At 42.5% G+C, this 22,537-nt stretch overlaps 1 protein-coding gene and 1 long non-coding RNA gene across 3 annotated transcripts in view; one reads left to right on the top strand and one right to left on the bottom strand.

The window, feature by feature from the left end:
• Positions 1-15,930, bottom strand: part of STT3A (STT3 oligosaccharyltransferase complex catalytic subunit A) — a 28,278-nt gene extending 12,348 nt beyond the window's left edge. The window contains exons 1-9 of one of the 2 annotated variants that reach the window (XM_019036525.4): positions 15,821-15,930; positions 12,736-12,858; positions 11,620-11,680; positions 6,297-6,418; positions 5,768-5,913; positions 4,472-4,562; positions 2,965-3,071; positions 2,235-2,399; positions 416-596 (exon numbers count right to left, since the gene is read on the bottom strand). In XM_019036525.4, the coding sequence (XP_018892070.1) occupies positions 416-596; positions 2,235-2,399; positions 2,965-3,071; positions 4,472-4,562; positions 5,768-5,913; positions 6,297-6,418; positions 11,620-11,680; positions 12,736-12,823 (961 nt within the window). In that variant the 5' untranslated portion in view covers positions 12,824-12,858; positions 15,821-15,930. Of the gene's footprint in view, positions 1-415; positions 597-2,234; positions 2,400-2,964; positions 3,072-4,471; positions 4,563-5,767; positions 5,914-6,296; positions 6,419-11,619; positions 11,681-12,735; positions 12,859-13,729; positions 13,944-15,820 lie in introns of those variants that run through there. The other variant, XM_019036526.4, reaches the window with a different exon arrangement.
• Positions 15,931-16,139: 209 nt separating this feature from the next.
• LOC129525507 (uncharacterized) overlaps positions 16,140-22,537 on the top strand; it is an 84,780-nt gene continuing 78,382 nt past the window's right edge. Inside the window, exon 1 of the long non-coding RNA XR_008669861.2 lies at positions 16,140-16,320. This is a non-coding gene — a long non-coding RNA (uncharacterized lncRNA). The remainder of the gene's footprint in view (positions 16,321-22,537) is intronic.

Below are 22,537 nucleotides of genomic sequence, written 5' to 3'. Positions count from 1 at the left end.
GTTCAGAAAATACCCTGTCTTTTGGAGTTTATTCTATGTCTGTACCCATCTGCATTTAATAGTAAAAGCTCTGAGCCTGACCGGGTGCAGTGGCTCACGCCTGTAATCCCAGCAATTTGGAAGGCCGAGGCGGGCGGATCACCTGAGGTCGGGAGTTTGAGACGAGCCTGACAAACATGGAGAAACCCCGTCTCTACTAAAAATACAAAATTGGCTGGGCATGGTGGCGGGTGCGGTGGCAGGCGCCTGTAATCCCAGCTACTCAGGAGGCTGAGGCAGGAGAATCGCTTGCACCTGGGAGGTGGAGGTTGCAGTGAGCCGAGATCGCACCACTGCACTCCGGCCTGGGCAACAAGAGCGAAACTCCATCTTAAAAAAAAAGAAAAAAGAAAAAAAAGCTGTGAGCCTTCCCTACCTGTCAGCATGAGGAGAGCTCCCACGGTGAGAAGGACAAAGCCTACCAGAGAGATGACGCTCCGGAAAAGAACTTCAAATTGTTGTGGATTCAACTTGCTGCGCAGGTAATCCACAAAGGCATGGATCTGGCAGAGACCAAAGACCCCAAAGGCTGCCATGTGCTCTGATGAAAGGACAGGCTGTAGGTAAAAGGATATGTATGTTAATACTAAGGAAAAAAAATGAGTAAGTCCAGTGCAGGCCTGCATTATTCTTATCTAGTTCAAACCAAATGGTCAAATGAGTTCTGAGGCCCCGAAGGAATCAGGGCCAATCTAGGGAAGGGTTTAATTCACCAGCCATATTTTCTACAGAATATTTGCAGCCCCCTAAAGCATAAGATACACTATCATTATCACATCTCTGGCTTTTGCTCAGGTTATTTCCTTAGCCTAGACTGTCATTTTCCCCAAATTCCCATCCACTAAAATTCTCATCATTCAAGGTCCAGCTCAAATATCATCTCTTCCTAATCTGCCAAACTGAAATCAATCACTCCACTCTATGTTCCATATCACATTAGTTCTCTTCTAGCACTTAATCATTCTTTGCCTTAGATTGGTGGTTCTCAAATGCTAGTGGGCATCATAATCACCAAGGAGGTAGGAGTGTTGAAACACAGATTGCTGAGCCCCACCTCCAGAGTTTCTGATTCAATAGGTCTGTGTTGGGGCTCTAGAATTTGCATTTATTTCTAACAAGTTTCTAGCTGCTGCTGCTAGTGATGATGATTCAAGAACCACACTTCCAGAACTGTAGCCTATCGGATATAGACAGCTGCCTGTATTTCTTTCCCTGTAAGAAGACCAAAACTTCCTTAAGGACTATGACCGTATTTTTATTCTTTTTACATTTTCAAGTGATTAGCAAACTGCATATACAAATGCTTTTCAACTTATGATTGGGTTACATCCCCATAAACCCATTTTAAGTTGAAAATATCTTAAGTAGAAAATGCATTTAATACACCTAGCGTATGGAACATCACAGCTTAGCGTAGACTACCTTAAACATGCTCAGAACATTTAACATTAGCCTACAGTTGGGCAACATCATCTAACACAAAGCCTATTTTATAATAAAGTGTTGAGAATCTCATGTAATTTATTGACTACTGTACTGAAAGTGAAAAACAGAATGCTTGTATGGGTACTGGAAGTACGGTTTCTACTCAATGCAGATCACTTTCACACCATTCTAAAGCCAAAAAATCCTAAGTCACACTTCATAAGTTGGGGACAATCTGCAGTAGGTGATCAGTAAAGAAATACTTGTTGACCTCTAAATAAGGTTTGCATTTTCATGATAATTTCACAAGAGAAATCAAACATACCACATTATTCTTTAACAGTTGTCTGTTAACCCTGTGGAGCAATGTGGTTAAAGGTTTGTGCTTTACTTCCTGAAGCACTTACAATTAGATGCCATTAAGATCAGGAATCTCCGCTACTACATGGGGTCATCTGCATTAAAAAGACTGGAAATTTTAACTTTGATCACTCATCTAAACTCAACTCTACTAAATATCCCTTCCCTTCCCACAAACTTAAAGCCAAAGTAAGAGCCATGAAATTCAAACTCCATGGAGCAAATATTAGCAGACTCCTGGATGCAAACTTTAATGACCAGTAATTCTGTTGCTTCAACTAACACAAGTAGTTCAATATAAAGGCTGTGAATAAGTCGTACTCTTCTTAACAGAATCTAAGATAAATCAGTCTAGTTGGGGCTGCATAGAAAAAGTAGAAGCTGAAAACCCTACTCAGTCAAGGGCTCACCTGGAAACCCACAAAGGAGATCTGCATAGAAAGTATAGTGCCCAGGCAGTAAACAGTACAGTAGGCCACATAGATCCGGTGAGAGAAACGGCCTGTGAGCATCAGCACCAGGACGTGGAGAGGAATTAAGTTGATCAGGAACACATAACCTCCCCATGACGAGACCTATGATGGAATAGAAAAAAACAGTTCCTCTGAGTATGCCTCCTCAGACCACCACCACTCTATTGTAGGATATCACCTGTGACTTTTTAAAGAACACTTATAGTAACTATAACTTTATTTATGCCAAATGGCTTAAAGAGTTCAAATAACTGATTTTTTTTTTTAAACAGGAAAATCAAGTCCTTACATGTACAGGTCACACAAAATAAAATAAATTTTAAAAAAGAAAATATAAAATCAAGTTCAAACCCATCACTGTAACTCAATCCCCTGCTCCCTTGTGGTTGCTGATGTCATGATCACATAACGAGAGGGACTCAAGCCTCAGAATTAATCTAAATGCAATCTACTGTAAGATCACACAGAGGATTTAGGGATATGTGAGCAAGTAGAAGCAATTAAGGAAGTCTACATGTATACGTAAGTATGAACAGAAAAAATATACTGGAAAAGAAAAAAATTTAGGGGAACCTACCAGAAAAGAAAGTTGGTCAAACAATAAGTACCCATAGGAAATACAGTATTTAGAGAACTTTAAAAATTGAAAACATGTAGAAGAAGTTACCATATAGAAATAAGCAAGGGCACACTTAGCTGCCCAACAGATGGAACCAGTCTTTACTGCCTTGATCCACATGTAGTAGGTGAGTAGCATGCAAAAGATGGCAATCCCTGCAGAAAGGACACACCAAAAATTCAACAAGAGGCCAGGCTAGTATAGTCGTTAAGAATACTGTTCTGGAACAGACTGCCTGGATCTACTACCAAGTAATAGTGTAATTTTAGGCAAATTATTTACTTCCTTTTGTTTCAGTTTCATGTAAGAAGAAGTAATAGTATCTACTTCATAAAAGTGTTCTGAAAACAAATATAATTAATGCCTGTAAAGCACTTAGAAGAGTACCTAGCATATAATAAACATTAAGTAAATATTGGCCATTATTATCATTCTTTCCAAGCACTAAACATCCTGCTAGTATAGTTCTAAAGACATCTTATACTATCATTCATCATCCTGCCTCTGCGTCTTAACATATAATACTCATGCCCCAATTGCCCCTTTCCTTGATATCTGCCTAATGAAGTCCCAACTTCAGGACCCAGTTGACCCTCAACCACTTCTAAAAAGCCTTCCTTGATTCTCCAGTCTGCTTTTTTTTTTCTTAAAAAAACAGAAATAAAAACAACAACAACAACAAAAACAGGGTCTTGCTCTATTACTAGGCTGAAGTGCAGTGGCAATCACAGCTCACCGCAGCCTCAACTTCCCAGGCTCAAGCGATCCTCCCACTTCAGTCTCCAGAGTAGCTGGGACTACAGGCGCATACTACCATGCCCAGCTAATTTTTGTATTTCTTATAGTGACAGGGTTGCCCAGGCTGGTCTCAAACTCCTGAGCTCAAATGATCCACACACCTCAGCCTCCGAAAGTACTGGATAACAGGGCGTGAGCCACCAAGCTCAGCCCCAAATCTCTCCTTCCACTACATTCCTGAAGTACTCTGTTCAAATTTTTATCATGGCACATAGTACTATCTCCTGTCACTGGCACATAGTACTATCTCCTGTCACTGGAGTTATATTTATACGTCCATTTTAATCTTCCTTAATAGATGATGGGCCAATATAACCTTATTCATTACCTATCTCTTTAATTTCTTATAATTATGCACAAAGTAATCTTAGTCATTATCTAACACTTAATACTATGTTTTCCCAATAACACTCAACAAATGTATGTTGAATTGAGAATAAGTCAATAAGTCATTAAAATTTTAAGGACATCTACTCCCTTTATGTAGGAAAATAAAGCAAATGATTATAATGTTAAAACAATAGTTAACTATTTTATGAGTGCAGAGATGAACCAAAGACTTGTAAGAAAAGTTACCAACTACCTTTCTGGAAAGGATGATGGGAAGAGAACATGAGCTTGTCCAAGATCCATTCCTGCCCATTTCTAATCTTCTCACCCAGTTACCATTTTTATTATTGCTAAACCATAGACTGCACTTTGTGAAGCTCTGTTGGATAATGTGAGATGATCTTCTTCAGCATTTTAAAAGTCTTACCTTCATTATCATAGGAGCCAGCCACAGATCGGGAGATATATCCAGGAACTACAGCAATCATGGCAGCAGCAAGAAGCCCAGCCCCTGCATCCTGTAAGAAAAAAAGGGTAATAAGACATTAACACCAATACAATGCTGAGAAAGAATAGAGGATCCACTAGTCCATTCTGTTTATAATGAGCCCAGAAAACAGTCCAACAATTTCGAAGGTAGATGTGAGATGTTAGAAATGCTAGAAATGCTCACAGCACAAGCAAGCTAAAAACTTCATGACCAATTCCCCATGATGACACCAAACCTGACACTGAGAACACATATGCTGAGGACAGACAAATCAAGTGAGATGTCAAAGATCAATACTGTCCCAGAATGGGCTGTTTGGCTACCAATCTCCCCAAGCTCGTAAGTCTCTACCCCTAACAATATCTGTACATCATTGGAACACCAGTTACACCTCTAAAAGCCATGCAAGGACAATCAAAGGAAGAAAATTATTATTTCAGTTAAAAAGCCAAGAAAGCTAAGTGATAATCTACCTAAACTGAAGATGCCAGGAGCTTAGGCAATAAAGCTTAAATATCACCAGGCACCCTTTGAGCTCAGGAGAAAGGAGCAACAGATATAAGCCACATTCCAAAAAAGTAAAGACTTGTCTGTTGAAAGAGTCAAATTTGGGAAAGGGCAGCAAGGAGAAGGATGAAAAAGTTTTCCAAACTAAATTCAGGCTTCCCAAACCCCCTACTAGTTTATCACCTTTCAGGTATCTCTCTAACACCGCAGCACAAACTAAGAATAGCACCCAGGGAGCCAAGGTCAGCAATGCTGAAACCTGGAAAAACAGAGTTGGCATTATGGAGTCTACTACGGAAGCCAAATGGCTTAAGAATTTTAAAATAAAAAAAAAATTTTTTTAAATCAACAAATAATTGCTGAGTACATTCCTGGTAGGAAAAACTAACCGTTTTGGAATGTTTCATGTAGTTTTTTTTTCCTCTCCCTTACATTGTGAGGACTTCAAAATCCAAACCTCACATTTTGCATTTTAAATGTTTTTTTATGTTGCAATTTACATTTCACTTTCAACTGTACTCTCATAAGGACAAACAGTTGCTAATGATAAAAAAACACATATTGCAGAAAGGGGTTGGAGTGAACCCAATTAATTTGGCCCAGTAAAAGCTGTCTTCACCTTCTGGCTCCCTGCCTTTCTAAGGCTCTGTCCCCCACCCTCCAGCATTGATTAGAGAGGCTCAATAACATTCATTCCCAAGCCTCCTGTCACCCCAAATCCTTCACCTTGAGCTCTTTGGTAAGGTGGTACGTGACGATGGTGGTGAAGGAGGAGAAGAGAGGGGCCAGGAATACACAGACATTCCGAATGTCGATGGTGATGTGGAAAAAATGGAGTACATGGTAGATTGCAGCAGAGGTGATCATTAAACCTGTAACAGGAAGAAGAAACTCCATTAGGTTGTCTTACCAGAACTTAAGGGAAAAAGAAAGGGAAAATCCCAGATACAATAAAGTGACTATGTAAGTCTTGACAAATCACCAGAAATACTAAGATAGCAACTGCAGTAAGCCTATAAATTTCTCTCCTAAGGATTCAATCAGAAGTCTAGAATGTATAAAAACCACCCATCTCCAGTCTACTACAAATGTACTCCTGTTTATATAAGATGCACTTTTAGGAACCTGTAATCAGGATGAAATTACAAGTGTCACAAGACAAAGCTATTAAAAATAAAAGAAACTGGTTCTCTAGCATACAAATATTTCTGTTTTTTTTTTAAAAAAAAAAAAAAAACACATCTGGTCTCCTCACCTGGGTAAATTGTTCCTCCAATGATTCGTCCCAAAGGGTACCAGGCTCGGTCATCAAACCAGTTATGGAATTTATAAAACCCCTCCTCAGCCAGGAACCTGGTAGTCCGATAATTAAAGTACCTATAGCAAGAAATAAACTTTGTTGTAAATTTGTGGTGAATTTTGCTCCTCAGGATACACCATTGAGAAATTCAGCATTACTCAATGAAAAATCAGTTTAACATCAAATATTATGCCATGAAAATCATTTTACACTACCATAAGTCTGTTTACTTCTATCTCCATGCTTGTCTCAACTAAAGCACTGCTTTTCTCATAAGGAAATGAGCTGGGTGCAGTGGCTCATGCCTATAATCCCAGCACTTTAGGAGACCGAGGCAGGTGGATCACAAGGTCAGGAGTTCGAGACTGGCCTGATGAACATGGTGAAACCCCATCTCTACTAAAAATACAAAAATTAGCTGGGCATGGTGGCATGTGCCTGTAATCCCAGCTACTCAGGAGGCGGAGGCAGGAGAATCGCTAGAACCTTGGAGGCAGAGGTTACAGTGAGCCGAGATCGCCACTGCACTCCAGCCTGGGCAACAGAGCAAGACTCCGTCTCAGAAAAATAAATAAATAAATAAAAAGGAAATGAAACTGGAGCCTAACATTGTAACAAAGCAATCAAATGGGATACTTCAACAAGCTGACATGTGGTAGGCATTAGGACCAGTCAGAGAATTCAAGCACCATGAAGACAAAGCCACTGAGATGTGGGCACCAATAGATTTTGGCTTTCTTATTTTTTTTTTTTTTTGAGACAGAGTTTCACTCTTGTTGCCCAGGCTGGAGCACAATGGCACAATCTCAGCTCACTGCAACCTCTGCCTACGGAGTTCAAGCCATTCTCCTGCCTCAGCCTTCTGAAAGTAACTGGGATTACAGGCGCTCGCCACAATGCCCAGCTAATTTTTGTATTTTTAGTAGAGGCAGGGTCTCACCATATTGGCCAGGCTGGTCTCAAACTCCTGACCTCAGGTGATCCACCTGCCCCGGCCTCACAAAGTGCTTGGATTACAGGTGTGAGCCACCATGCCTGGCCAGATTCTGGCTTTTAAGTGACAGGAACATATTTTTAAAAATCTATACTGCACACAAAGACACATGAATAATTTCCAGTGATGAGAATCTTTAAAGATGTTGGTAAACCATCATATGCAGGATGAAAAAATTTTAACCTACTTCATAACACAACTTTCTTAATCAGTGTTTAAACTTTTAACAAGGTCTACTCATGTGGTTATCTAAAATGCTTCTTATGTCACCTATATAGAAGCATAAAAATATAGATTACAGCCGGGCATGGCAGCTCATGCCTGTAAGCCTGGCACTTTGGAAGACTGAGGCAAGAGGATCGCTTGAGCCCAGTTCAAGACCAGCCTGGGCAACACAGTGAGACTCTGTCTCTACAAAACATTTTTTAAAAATTAGCCAGGCATGGTGGCACACACCTAAAGTCTCAGCCACTCAGGAGGTTGAAGTGGGATGACTGCTTGAGCCCAGGAGGTCAAGGCTACAGTGAGCCATGATCGCAACACTGTGCTCCAGACTGGGCAACAGAGCAAGACCCTTTCTCAAAAAAAATATAGAAAGATACACAGATACATAGACAACATGAAAAATATTTGATATAAAATGCTTAAGAGCTTTAAATGGAAAGATAGTTCTTTAGGCCCAAAATATGTAAGTCCTTAAGTTTCTTATTTAAAAAGAAATAAGGCTGGGTGAGGTAGATAACACCTGTAATCCCAGTACTTTAGTAGGCCAAGGCAGGTGGATCACTTGAGCTCAGGAGTTCAAGATCAGCCTGGGCAACATAGAGAGACCCTGTTTCTAAAAAAAAAAAAAATACAAAAATCAGCAGGACTTAGTGGCACACGCCTGTAGTCCCAGCTACTCAGGAGGCTGAATAAGAGGATCACCTGAGCCCAGGGAGGTTGAAGCTTCAGTGAGCCCTGATCATGCCATTGCACTCCAGCCTGGTGACAGAGCAAGACCCTGTCTCAAAAAATAAAATAAATAATAATAATAATAAGGCCAGGCGCAGTGGCTCACTCCTGTAATCCCAGCACTTTGGGAGGCCGACACAGGTGGATCACCTGAGGTCGGGAGTTCGAGACCAGCCTGACCAACATGGAGAAACCCTGTCTCTACTAAAAATACAAAATTAGCCAGGCGTGGTGGCGCATGCCTGTAATCCTAGCTACTTAGGAGGCTGAGGCAGGAGAATCGCTTGAACCCGGGAGGCAGAGGTTGTGGTGAGCTGAGATTGTGCCATTGCACTCCAGCCTGGGCAACAAGAGTGAAACTCCATCTCAAAAAAAATTAATAATAATAATAAATAAAAATAAATAAGAGGCCGGCATAGTAGTTCATGCCTGTTATCCCAGCACTTTGGGAGGCAGAGGTGGATGGATCGCTTGAGCACAGAAGTTTGAGACCAGCCTGTGTAACATGACAAGACCCAATCTACAAAAAATACAAAAATTAGCCAGGCGTGGTGGCGCATGCCTGTAACCCTAGCTACTTAGGAGGCTGAGGCAGGAGAATCGCTTGAACCCAGGAGGCAGAGGTTATGGTGAGCTGAGATTGTGCCATTGCACTCCAGCCTGGGCAACAAGAGCGAAACTCCATCTCAAAAAAAAATAATAATAATAATAATAAATAAAAATAAAGAAGAGGCCGGTGTAGTAGTTCATGCCTGTTATCCCAGCACTTTGGGAGGCAGAGGTGGATGGATCGCTTGAGCACAGAAGTTTGAGACCAGCCTGTGTAACATGACAAGACCCAATCTACAAAAAACACAAAAATTAGCCAGGCATGGTGGCGCGTGCCTGTAGTCCCAGCTACTCGGGAGGCTGAGGTGGGAGGATCACTTGAGCCCAGGAAGTTGAGGCTGCATGAGCCATAATTGAGCCACTGAACTTCAGCCTGGGTGACACAGCAAGACCCTGTTTCCAAAAAAAAGGAAGACAGACAAAAATAAACAAAGAGTCTCAAACTAGAGACAGTTTAATTACTATGGATAATCATGACTAACCGTCCTCTCTGCCCACCTCTCTAACCCTATTTCCTCCTTGGTCAGTCAAGTTTTGAAAGCTGAAGTAAACAGAAGCAACAGATGGCAGAAATCTCTATCCTTCTGTTTGTCACTGATGTTATTTTGGTGACTGTCAGAAACAGAAGAGATGAGGGTTGCAGACATCAATATGTGTCAGAATTGTGTCCTTTACCTACCAGTAGGAGACGCAGAGTGAGAGAGGAAGTATAAGTTAGTAGGAATAGGTCTGGACTGCATTCACCACTCTGGGAATCAGTTTCCTCCTCTGCAAAAGGAAGTGTTAAGTCCCTTATGGTCCCTAACAGCTCTTGACGACAAAGCAGATGCTCTTGCATTCCTTGATTATCTAACATCAATATTTGCTCATTCAGAGGGTCTGAGAAAGAAGCCTAACAGATTGGGATCAAGAAACAAAAGTACGCTGGGCATGGAAGCCCATGCCTGTAATGCCAGTACTTTGGGAGGCCGAGGAGGGAGGATTGCTTGAGCCCAGGAGTTTGAGACCAGCCTGGGCAACATAGTGAGACTCCATCTCTACAAAAAATTTTTAAAAAATTAGCTAGGTATGGTGGCACATGCCTGTGGTCCCAGCTACTTGGGAAACTGAGGTGGGGGGATCACTTGGGCCCCACAAGTCAAGGCTGCGGTAAGCCATGATCACTCCACTGCACTTCAGCTTGGGTGACAGTCAGACCCAATCTCAAACAAAAAAAGAAAAAACAAAAGGACATGTCTCCTCATTCATGAGAAAAAATATAAACTGAATTTGGGAGGCCCAAAACAGAATTATTTGTAATGCCTCCAAAATGCTTTCAAATATCTACACAAAACAAAATTATAAATTTGCAAATAGATGCAGGCATTTTCAATCAATACTCCACAAGATTGAATATACTATTTTTAAGATACCAATAATATTTCAAGAACCTATGATTTTGGCCCTCCAAATTTGTTATAAGCCTTAACTTTAGGCAACATAACACACTGACTGCAGTCTCTGGAGTCAGACAAACCAACATTCAAATCACGGTTCCTCCACGTACTGAATAATCAACCTTAGATAACCACTCCCAGCCTGAGTCTCCTCATTTCTTTTATCTTTTTCTTTTTCTTTTTTTTTTGAGATGGAGCCTTGCTCTGTAGCCCAGGCTGGAGTGCAGTGGCATGATCGTGGCTCACTGCAACCTCCACCTCCTGCGTTCAAGCGATTCTCCTGCCTCAGTCTCTAGAGTAGCTGGGATTACGGGCACATGCCACCATGCCCAGCTGATTTTTGTATTTTTAGTAGAGATGGGGTTTTACTATGTTGGCCAGGCTGGTCTCGAACTCCTGACCTTGTGATCCGCCCGCCTTGGCCTCCCCCAGTGCTGGGATTACAGGCCTGAGCCACCGTGCCCAGTGGAGTCTCCTCATTTCTAAGAAGGGAATAATAGTACCTACATCTCAAAGGGTTGCTGAAAGGATTTAGAGATAATCTGTAAATTAGTGCTTGGAACAAAATGAATGCTTAGTAAATACTAGTTATTAATACCACTAAGGAATTCCACTATATCTTTTTCATCTAATGAACAAAATTCCTTATCAAACTGATAACTTTGAGTTTTTTTCATTGCCCTAGAATTTAACTAAGAAGCACAATTTCTATCACATAAATTGCTAAACAAATAAACAAACAGCAAAATGTCATGAATCTCAAGTCCATTGTTTGTGATTCTCTTCTGAGCCTGGAATACACACCAGGACCCTTTCCTTCAACCTGCATCACAAACTTTTACCAAACTGGGCAGCCAGAATTCTCTTAGCCTAGCCAGATCTTAAGTAATAGGCAGACATACTAGCAATGCCTCTCACATTTTTTGAGTTTCAGAGACTTACTTGGTCAATTCCAACACATACTTTTTTTTTTTTTTTTTTTTGTAGAGATGGGGTTTCACCATGTTGCCCAGGCTGGTCTTGAACTCCTGAGCTCAAGTGATCCCTCCACCTCAGCCTCCCAAAGTGCTGGGATTACAGGTGTGAGCCACTGTGCTGGACTCCAACACATACGTCTTAAAAGGAGATAATTATCTCCTTTGGAAGAATTTAAGGTTTTTTTTTTCCCTTAAATGTACTGAAAGCGCATCTGTATCACTGAGAGCTGACTGAAATTTGAATCTGAAACCCATGAACCTGAATGCCTCCCAAAGGAAATAATACCAGATCAAGCAAAGGTACTCACGGATCAAACTCATGGATAACACTTTCAAATCTCAGGACAGCAAACAGACGAGTGGAGAAGGCTGCAAAAACCAGAGAGTTAATATTTTATTGGTAATGTGCCATGAAAGAACAGCAGATACAGTATTATAATGAAGACAGTATTATCCAGTAGAGAGGTCACAGAAAATATAAAATAATCCCTGAATAAAGTCTTTATCCATCTTTCCCCACATAAAGGAAACAAGAGAAGTTTACTTTCCCCTGACAATGGCATCTACATTTTCCACTTTCATAGGTCACAGTTAACTAATTATAAAAGCCTATAACATTACATTCACCTACTAATACCAAACTCAACTTACATGGTCATCTTTTATATACGCTGACTCCCCCACCATACACACATAACTAACCTTAACCTTGGAGCAAAGTAATAGGTATGGCAAGCAAAATTACACCTAGGATTCATGAAGAGCCAGAAAATCTAAAATACAGAGTAAACTCTCAAGAGACTTTCAAAAATACTATAGGAGGCATCTAAATTGAAGACAATTGTCTTTTACAAAAATCAGTTATCCAAGGGTCCCCAATATCACTTTCAACCCTATGAGAAAATAGAATTGGCACAGCATGCTTCCCATTCTTTCAAAGATGATCACAGCCCTCTTTTTTTTGAGACAGAGTCTTGCTTTGTTGCCCAGGCTAGAGTGCAGTGGTGCAATCTCGGCTTACTGCAACCTCTGCCCCCCAGGTTCGAGCGATTCTCATGCCTCAGCCTCCCAAGTAGCTGGGAATACAGGCATCCACCACCACACTCAACTAGTTTTTGTATTTTTAGTAGAGACAGGGTTTCATCATGTTGGCCAGGCTGGTCTCAAACTCCCAGCCTCAAGTGATCCACCCACGCCAGCCTCCCAAAGTGCTGGGATTACAGGCATGAACCACCGCGTGTGGCTCATAGCCCTGACTTTTATATTCCTTTTATTTTGCCTTCATAAAATTATACTAATGAGGAATGGAAAAACATAACAATCTGCTAAAAAGAACAAGGCATTTTAAGATAGCGATTTTCAATTTTTTTCTAGACTTTCTTCTTTCTATCCCCAAAGAAAGAGAGGTTCACATGCACACTCACATAATACAGCAGCCATTGACAGAATGAGAAGCTTCAGAAGTGTGTCCTGCTTCTCATAGGACAATCGCAAAAATCCAAACTTAGTCATCTTGACATGAATGGGTGGCAACACACGACGATCAGCTAAAATGAAAAAGTCAAGACCACAAGATATTGAACACCTTCAATTTACTTAATTTTCATATTTTATGATGAGAGGGAATCATAAAGGACGTAGGAGCTAGCAAAAACACCAGAGAGGGTCAAGGCTAATACTAGTATCCAAGCCTGGCCTAAAGTATGATCAACTTGCAAGGAAGTAGGCACAAGTCAGGTCTATGTGTCAAGACTAAAATGGAGTGGTCAGAATAAACCATCCATAATTCTATTTCCCACTCCTTCACAGCTAACAAGTACATAAGCACAATTAGCAATAGTATATAGCACAAGGAAGAGATGAAAAAATAAACAGGAAAGATTGGAAATACTGAAAAATAATAAAATGGAGAAAGAGAGCACTCAAGAAAAGGCAGGACTGTATGGGGTAGCAGGGGCAGAGGGGGGTAAGCAGGAAATAAACATTGAGACCAGAAGTGCAAGCCCCAGCAATTTCGGAGGCTAAGGAGGGAGGATCACTTGAAGCCAGGAGTTCAAGACCAATCTGAGCAATACAGCAAAACCCCATCTCCACAAAAAATTGTTTAAAATTATGCAGGCTTGGTGGTCTGCACCTGCAGTCCCAGCTACTCAGGAGGCTGAGGCAGGAGTTGGAGGCTGCAGTGAGCTAGGATCACACCACTGCACTCCAGCCTGGACAACAGAGCCAGACCTCCTCTCTTTGAAAAGGAAAAAAAAAAAAAAAAAAAAAAAGAAGTGAAAGGCATTAAGAGGAAAAATAGAAGTCACAACTGAATCAACACAATTTCGAGCCCTAAATTTAAACTTCAACTGAATGGCTATAAACTTTTTTCTTTTCCAAATCCCAATGGGGCTGTTGGGTCAACTAACAGCATACCTGATAACTAATGCAGGTACAATCATGCACTCAAAAAGAGGAGGAGGTACACAAACACAGATCCACTGTGCTCTCAATCCCATATATCAGACTGTAACGACTGCTCAGATCTATACCCGCTTCCAATCATCTGTCTCAAGGCATCTCTGTAACTGACAATGCTGATTTAAGAGACTGATTAAATTACACAGACAGTTTGATGGCATCAGATGATAATCTAGAGGGAAAGAAAACGAATTTTTCCTACTGAAGCAGAAGAGTAGGGGGATAAAAAAAGTAGATTAAAATGTTAAGGGACACTATCTGTAGGCAGTTCAAAATGGAAATCACATGACAGATATGAATTATTTATATAGCAATATAGCATTAATCTACCATAGGTTAGTTATTCTTGTATAAGACAGTACTACTATCTTTTTTTTTTTTTTGAGACGGAGTCTTGCTCTGTCGCCAGGCTAGAGTGCAGTGGTGCCATCTCGGCTCACTGCAACCTCCACCTCCTGGGTTCAAGCGATTCTTCTGCCTCAGCCTCATGAGAAGCTGGGACTACAGGTGTGCGCCACCACGCCCAGCTAATTTTTGTATTTTTAGTAGAGACGGGGTTTCACCATGTTGGCCAGGGTGGTCTGGATCTCTTGACCTCATGATCTGCCCACCTCAGCCTCCCAAAGTGCTGGGATTACAGGCGTGAGCTACCACGCCCAGACCTACTTTCTTAAATTACAAGGTGATCAAGGGCTAAGTTATAACGACTATAACAAAGGATATGCAACATCGTTCAAGACGTTTTGCTTTTATTCTTTTTGACTGACACATAATTGTACATATTTATGGAGTACAATGTGACATTTTGGTACATGTATATAATGTGTAATGATCAAGTCGGGAAACAATTAGTAGATTCATCACCTTATTTTTTTTTTGTCTTAGGAATATTCAAAATCCACTCTTCTAGCTATCTGAAAATATACAACAAATTGTGTATTTTTGTTGTTAATTATACGCCTAATAATAGTTATCCTATAGAACACTAGAATTTATTCCTATCTAGTTGTACTTGTGTATCTCTTAACAAACGTTTGTCTATCCTCCTCCATGAATCTTTTTTCCCACTATTATTGGAATAAAGGAGAAAAACAACAACAACAACAACACTGGACTAGGTGGAAGGCATATAGAATGCTAGCCCCAACACTGAGAAGTCAAGCATGTTTTCCATAATTAACTGTCCCAGAAGAGCAGTTTTAGAAATGTGTTTAAGTATAGTCCCAAAGGGAAACCTTACTTTGCAACTAAAAATAAAGGCCTAACTACTCCAGGAGGTCAACAATCCAGCCATATCTCTCAGGGTTTGCAGCTGTTTTCTGGAATGCCTGAAATAGGAACAAACTTAACACCACTGCGTTGATATGAGCCACACACCAAAATGAGACTGCTAGGATCTCTACTTGAAAACTGAGTAAACGAGCTAGTCATTGAGGGCAGGGCCGTAAGGGAGATTTCATCTCGTGCTCTTTGGTCACTTTCGCACACCGCCAAGCAAATAAGAGCAAAGACACCTTTCTTAAAACACTTACCAACCTGCTCTCCTCAACTGTGCCCTGCAAGCTGTGGCATCTCCTGCCACCCTGCCTCTAGTTTCCCAGACTGCAGTTTCCCCAGCCCCGTTTTCCTACACACGTTTCCACACCCTCTCACAATCTTTTACTCTCTTCTCCCTTCCGGTCGTTCCAGCGGGTCTCACCTCCCTCTTCTTCCCACCCTCAAAGAACTGACCACCTCTGATACCCCTCAGCGCGGGACACTCATCACCCCAGCATCCTACGCGCCTTCCCCTCCATAACTAGTCCCAGGACCCAGTCTTTCCCACGCTCTGTCCTCAAGACCCACCTTACCCTCCCTCCCCAGACCTTCACATCCTTCCGTCCAGGAAGCCCCTACACCACGCCCCACGCCCCCTCCTCTGCAAGGCCCTAAGCTCTGCTCTCCACCCGCATTTAGAGTTTTGCCTCCTGCACTTCGTTCAGCCCCATCAACGCCATGGACTGCACCTGCCGCTGATTTTCAAGTTACGTTCTACGGCCTTCTCACCTGGCCGGCTTTCCTAAACGATCCGCGGGGCTCCCTCAGCCATCCGTTCAGCGGCGCACCCAACCCTGGCAGCAGCCGGGTCCGCCTCCCGGACCGCTCCCCCGTTGGCTGGCTCCAGGCCAATAGGACGCTTCTGGAGAGCGATAGGATCCCTGAACTGTCTGTCAAATCCGGAGGCGTAAACCGGGACGCGATTCCAGTTTTTAATTGGTCATTACAGCTATCACTTAGCAGTCTAGAGGCGGGTCTGTATGCTCCCGCCGAGCTGTCATAGGCCGGCGCGTAGGAGTCAAGCGCGCGGAAAGAACGTGCCCCAAGCAGTTTGGTTGAGGGCCGAGGAGTGACGTGTCGGTTTGCGGACCCACGGGGAGTCGCAGTGGGAAGGCGCGGCCCACTGACTCCCGTCATGTGACAAGAAGCGGAAACTACGCCGAAATAGGCCCTTGCTCCAAGTCCCAGTAACTCGGAATGCGGAGCCGCTCGTCTCCGTCTTTTTTAAGGTAGAAATTGTTACCTAATACAAGGTGAAAGGAGAGGAGGAAAGCATTTTCTACCTATTTATTCTCAATTAAAACTCAAACGCGGACTGGTCCAGACAGTTCGTCTTTTGCAGGATGTGCCTGATAGTTGACTCGAGCTTTTACTGTGCCCTGGTAACTGCGATGGACCTGGGAACCTTGACAGAGTTCACAGCCCCTGGTTTTGTGAAAGAGCGTGCCTAGGCCTAAAGGGGTTGTCGGGGCTAAGCTGGAAGCATCTCTACTTAGCCAGCTGAGACAGCCACCGCCGCGGAGGCACAGCCCTCCCCAGCAGCAAGCGGGCTTCCTCGGGAGACCGGGAGGCAGCCCGGCCATGCTTAGTCAGTTCAGCCCTTTGTTAAAATACCGGCCAGAGAGCCGCTCTCCCTATCCTAAGTTGCCTCTCTTCTCTCGCACCCCACGCGCTCCCCGACCCCCAATAAGTTTGCTGAGGGCAGAGACGGGGACGAAGTTTGAGCAGCAATTCCATCGTCTCAGACTCGCACGTACACACCTTTATTCTCAGGCACTTCCACTCCCTGCGCGCCTCGGTGAGCCAAGGCTACACCAGAGAGAGTGGGAACGTCCCGCAGCTCTTCGAACTTGTTGCCTCTGCCACTCACGCAGTTTCCTATTCTCCCATGAATGGAACCCACCACTTATTGAAAGGTCATTATTGAAATCACTGCTTCAGAATCACATGTGTTTTTTTCAAAATTCACATGACCAGGCTCGCCCCAGGACGTTATGGTTCAATAGATCTGCTTTTTTTGTTTGTTTGTTTTTAATAGTAAGTAAGTGTTCGATGTAATTTTACTTTAACAAAAGGAAACTGAAGCTGAGCCTGAAGGAATTACAGAACTTGGAGTAAATGCTTCTTCAAAATAGGAGTTTTGGTCGGGCGCGGTGGCTCACCCCTGTAATGCCAGCACTTTGGGAGGCCAAGGCGGGCGGATCACGAGGTCAGGAGGTAGAGACCATCCTGGCCAACATGGTGAAACCCGTCTCTACTAAAAATAGAAAAATTAGCTGGGTGTGGTGGCGCGTGCCTGTAATCCCAGCTACTCGGGAGGCTGACACAGAATCACTTGAACCAGGGAGTCGGAGGTTGCAGTGAGCCGAGATCGCGCCACTGCACTCCAGCCTGGTGACAGAGCTGGACTCCGTCTCAAAAAGAAGTTTTTTCTCTTTAAAAATAAAGCGGGGAGGGGGGCATTAAAATTAGAAAGATTGTGTTCAAGTTTCTTTTTTTTTTTTTTTTTAAGTACTAACCTAAGAATATTAAGGCCGGTCGCGGTGGCTCACGCCTGTAATCCCAGCACTTTGGGAGGCCGAGGCGGGTGAATCACCTGAGGTCAGGAGTTTGAGAACAGCCTCACCAACATGGTGAAACCCCATCTCTACTAAAAATACAAAAATTAGCTGGGCTTGGTGTCAGGATTCTGTAATCCCAGCTACTTGGGAGGCTGAGGCAGGAGAATCGCTTGAACCCAGGAGTTGGAGGTTGCAGTGAGCCAAGATCGCGCCATTGCACTTCAGTCTGGGCAGCAAGAGCGAAACTCCGTCTCAAAAAAAGAAGAAGAATATTAAGATGTTAGAGTTTTTATTAATTTTTTTCAAAGTAGGCCAGGCGCGATGGTAGGCTCCTGTAATCTCAGCTACTCAGGAGGCTGAGGCAGTAGAATTGCTTCAACCCAAGAGGCAGAGGTTGCAGTGAGCTGAGATCACGCCATTGCACTCCAGACTGGACAACAGAGCAAGACTCTGCCACCAAAAAAAAAAAAAAGTATTAAACATGTTTCTTAGAATACATTTAAGCTTCCAAGTGATCAAATTAAGTAAACCTTTTCACAAGTCAAAATGTACTATTAAAAAACAAAGTTTGGGGCCGGGTGCAGTGGCTCACGCCTGTAATCCCAGCATTTTGGGAGGCCGAGGCGGGCGGATCATGAGGTCAGGAGTTCGAGACCAGCCTGACCAACATGGCGAAACCCCCGTCTCTACTAAATATACAAAAATTAGCTGGGCCTGGTGGCAAGTGCCTGTAATCCCAGCTACTCGGGAGGCTGAGGCAGGAGAAATCGCTTGAACCCAGGAGGCGGAGGTTGCAGTGAGCTGAGATCGTGCCATCACACTCCAGCCTGAGCAACAGAGGGACACTCTGTCTCAAAAAAAAAACAAAAAAAAAACAAAGTTTGAAAATCTAATCCTATTTTTAGGATGAGTCTTTGATACCAGTCCATGAGGAAAGGCTTATTTGTGAATAAAATCAAAGGAAAACAAACTCATAGGAAAGTCTTTATAATTATTATAAACAAACCTGGAGGTCCAGGCGTCGTGGCTCAAGATTGTAATCCGAGCACTTTGGGAGGTTGAGGCGAGAGGATGGCTTGAGGCCGGGGGTTGGAGACCAGCCTGGGCAACATGATGAGATGCAGTGTCTACAAAAATAATTTTTAAAAATTAGCTGGATATGGTCGTGCTGGCCCGTAATCCCAACTGCTGAGGAGGCTGAGGCAGGAGGATTGCTTGAGCCCAGAAGTTAGGCGGCAATGAGCTATGATCACGCCACTTCACTCCAGCCTGGGCAACAGAGCAAGAAAGACTCTGTCTCTAAAATAAAATAATAAATAGGCCGGGCATGGTGGCTCATGCCTGTAATCCCAGCACTTTGGGGAGCCAAGGCTGGCAGATCACCTGAGGTCAGGAGTTCAGGACCAGCCTGACCAACATGGAGAAACCCCGTCTCTACTCAAAACACAAAATTAGCTGGGTGTGGTGGCGCATGTCTGTGATCCCAGCAAGTCGGGAGGCTGAGGCAGGAGAATCTCTTGAACCTGGGAGGCGCAGGTTGCCGTGAGCCGAGATTGCGCCATTGCACTCTGGCCTAGGCAACAAGAGTGAAACTTCGTCTCAAAATAAAAGAAAATAAACCTACAGTTTATACATGAATTATAGTGTATCAGTTAATCCTCCTCCCTCCTGATTTATAAGTCCAAAAGTTTTGAACTGGTTGTTTCAGAAAACAATGCTTTTACTATTTCATCAGTTGCTTAAAAGGAATGTTTTGATGTAGAAGTTAGAACTTTTTTGTGGAGCTTTTCATTTTTCTTAAAGTGTCAGTTTACCTTTCTTGTATATCATTAATCAAACGAAACTCATGCCTTCATCTCATCTGTAGCACACCAGAGTAATAGTATCTGTGTTCTCCAAGCTGTTCTCTCCAGAAACCACGTTTCTACGTGTGTGCAAAGTTGTATTACTGGGATTTCCCCTGAATGCACTTCTGGATTCCACTGTTTCGTGTTATTTGGTTGGGTGTTTTGTCTTAATAAGACATAGTTCTTTTTCTTTTTTTTCATAGATTGTCATCTGATAAGACATCTTGCTATTTCTTAGATTTATTTTTCACTTTTGATGAATTTTTTTTCAAGTAAGTGTTTTAGAAAGGCTGAATGGAAGCAAACATTGCCTTTGCGTGTTAGAAAATATCTGTATTTTGTCCTTAATAGCATGGCTGGGTTTAGAATTTTAGGAACAAAATTGGGACCCACCCACCCCACCCCGTATGCACACAGACACATAAAAGCACACTTTCAAGGCATTGTGACTATATTGTTCATGATCCACTGTGCCTTAAGAAACCTGACACCAATCTGAGTCACTTTCCTTTATCGGTAATCTATTTCCCTCTCTGATAAATTGTCTTTCCTTAGAGATTTCTCTATGTGTTTCATCTTCTTTCGTTTTTTTCTGCTTTACATTTGGCAAGCCCTTTCAGTCTGAAAACTACAATTTGTATCATCAGTTCAGGAAATGTTCTTTGATTTTATTCATCTCCATTTTTCTATTCTCATTTTCTGAAGTTGCTGTTGGACAAATGTTTTATCTCCTGGTTCTTGGATACCTCTACCATTCTTAACTTTTTCTTGATCTTTTTGCTGTATGTTCTGGAAGATTTCCTCAATATTATCTTGCAGTTCACTAATTTAGCCTCTTCAGTGTCACTTTTTTTTTTTTTTTTTTTTTTTTCCTTGAGACAAGGTCTCATCTGTCACCCAGGCTGGAGTGCAGTGGCACAATCTCAGCTCACTGCAGCCTCAACCTCGTGGGCTCAAAGGATCCTCCTGCCTCAGCCCTCAAGTAGTGGAAAACACAGGCGCGAGCCACCACAGCTAATTTTTGTATTTTTTTGTAGAGACGGGGTTTCACCATGTTGCCCAGGCTGGTCTCAAACTCCTGCGTTCAAGCAATCCACCCACCTCGGCCTCCCAAAGTGCTGGGATTACAGGTGTGAGCCACCGTGCCCAGCCAAATCTGTTCTTACTTTATGGATGCAGTAGCTTCTGAAATCTCTGTGAAAATAGTTACTAGAATTTTTTAAATTACCTTTTGTTTCCATAATTACTTAAATTTCCTCCAGAGCCAGGTGTTGTTATTTGTGTTTTGGAAAAGCTGCTGAGCTGATTCCGATGTTGATTCCTCGTGAAGAGGAATGATTAGAGGAACTTACCTAAATGATTAAATGGTCATTGTTTTCTTTCTCTAGGTCTCAAAGCACTACAGAATATTTAAATTTGAAATCAGAATGAGTACCAGGAGAGGCTGAACATATAGGCTAATTGCTCATCTTACTCAAAGATTCCCTGAATTCCGGTGTTTTATCCAGCTTTGAGACCTATGGAAAAATAGCTGATCATGTAATTCTTGAAATTTTTGCATAGTCATTTGCTTGTCAGTCTCTCACTGGACTGTCAGGTCCTAGAAGGCAGTAATCATATCTTTTTGGTTCACCCTTGAGTCCCCAGTCCCTTGCTCAGTACCTGACAGAGAAGGTGCTCAAATGCTTGTTATGTGATTAAGTCATAATTCCCTCACTTGATCCTTCAGTGGTTCTGCAGACTCATTTTAGGTCCATCCAAAATTTGTACTGGTGTATGGCTCTCGTTGTTACAAAGGTGTAAATTACACTGACCTGAAGTCAGCTTCCTTTTAACTGCTGTGGGTTATACAACTTTGGCAGAATATCGTTTTGTTTTTTTTATTTTGAGATGGAGTCTCACTCTGTCGCCCGGGCTGGAGTGCAGTGGTGCGATCTTGGCTCACTGCAACCTCTGCCTCGCAGGTTCAAGTGATTCTCCTGCCTCAGACTCCTGAGTAGCTGGGACCACAGGCGCGTGCCACCTCGCCCAGCTAATTTTTTGTATTTTTAGTAGAGACGGGGTTTCACCATGTTAGCCAGGATGGCCTCGATCTCCTGACCCCATAATCCGCCTGCCTCGGCCTCCCAAAGTGCTAGAATTACAGGTGTGAGCCACTGCACCCAGCCCAGAATATGTTAATAAAAGGTGAGATGACTGCTAAACTATCTATTCCACCCCACTACTGATGAACAGATAACCTTCACCAGAGCAATCTCAATGATGGAGGTAAACACACATAAAGGAGCAGAATGAACGTACTACTGCTGTAATCAGAAAATAAAGTACTATTTGTGGGTGGAAAATGAGGAGACAGTGAATGGACAACTGTAGTTGCCTTTTCTCTCATAGATGCTATCCTTTTATTAAGTGCAGAGCAGTTAACACATGAGTACATGAATGTGTCATTTACGTTTCTAGCAGACTTAACGTACTCAGATCTAAAGCATCTACTTTCTAATTTTGAGAGTTGCTGTAGCAGACAACTCAGCTCTATAGATAGAATAAAAAGGCTTGTGTTTTCTATTACATATACCTGTCCAAGCTGTGATGTCTATCCCTTGAAAAGTGCTTCTGGGAACAATTCCTCAGATCCTACTGGTTTTGTGATTAAAACAAATTTTCATTTTTAGTTTTGTGAGCTCCCTTGTTTTTGGTTACTAATTATTAGTCTGCCTCAAACAGGTATTCTGAACTTGGCAAAAATATAGTCTCTTTTTGACCCATTTCCTAATCACTGCTCTCAGTGACAATACCTTCGTGAAAGGCAGGAAAAATTTACACTGCTTTGTGTATATAACTCATTTGAGATGGTCACATTTCTCTTATCACAGATATGCCTAATCTAGCCTTTATACAAAAGGCTTGGCTGCTCAACTGTGCTAATAAAACTCTGGAGATTCCTCACTTCCAGTCATTTAAACCTTTACACATTTTCTACAGCCAGGCACAGTGCTGGGGATAAAAATCATATACCTTCATCCACTCAACTTCCCTCA

The sequence above is a fragment of the Gorilla gorilla genome, chromosome 9 (assembly GCF_029281585.2).
Source record: "Gorilla gorilla gorilla isolate KB3781 chromosome 9, NHGRI_mGorGor1-v2.1_pri, whole genome shotgun sequence".
NCBI classification, from domain to species: Eukaryota; Metazoa; Chordata; class Mammalia; order Primates; family Hominidae; genus Gorilla; species Gorilla gorilla.
This window is presented reverse-complemented; position numbering and strand designations above follow the sequence as displayed.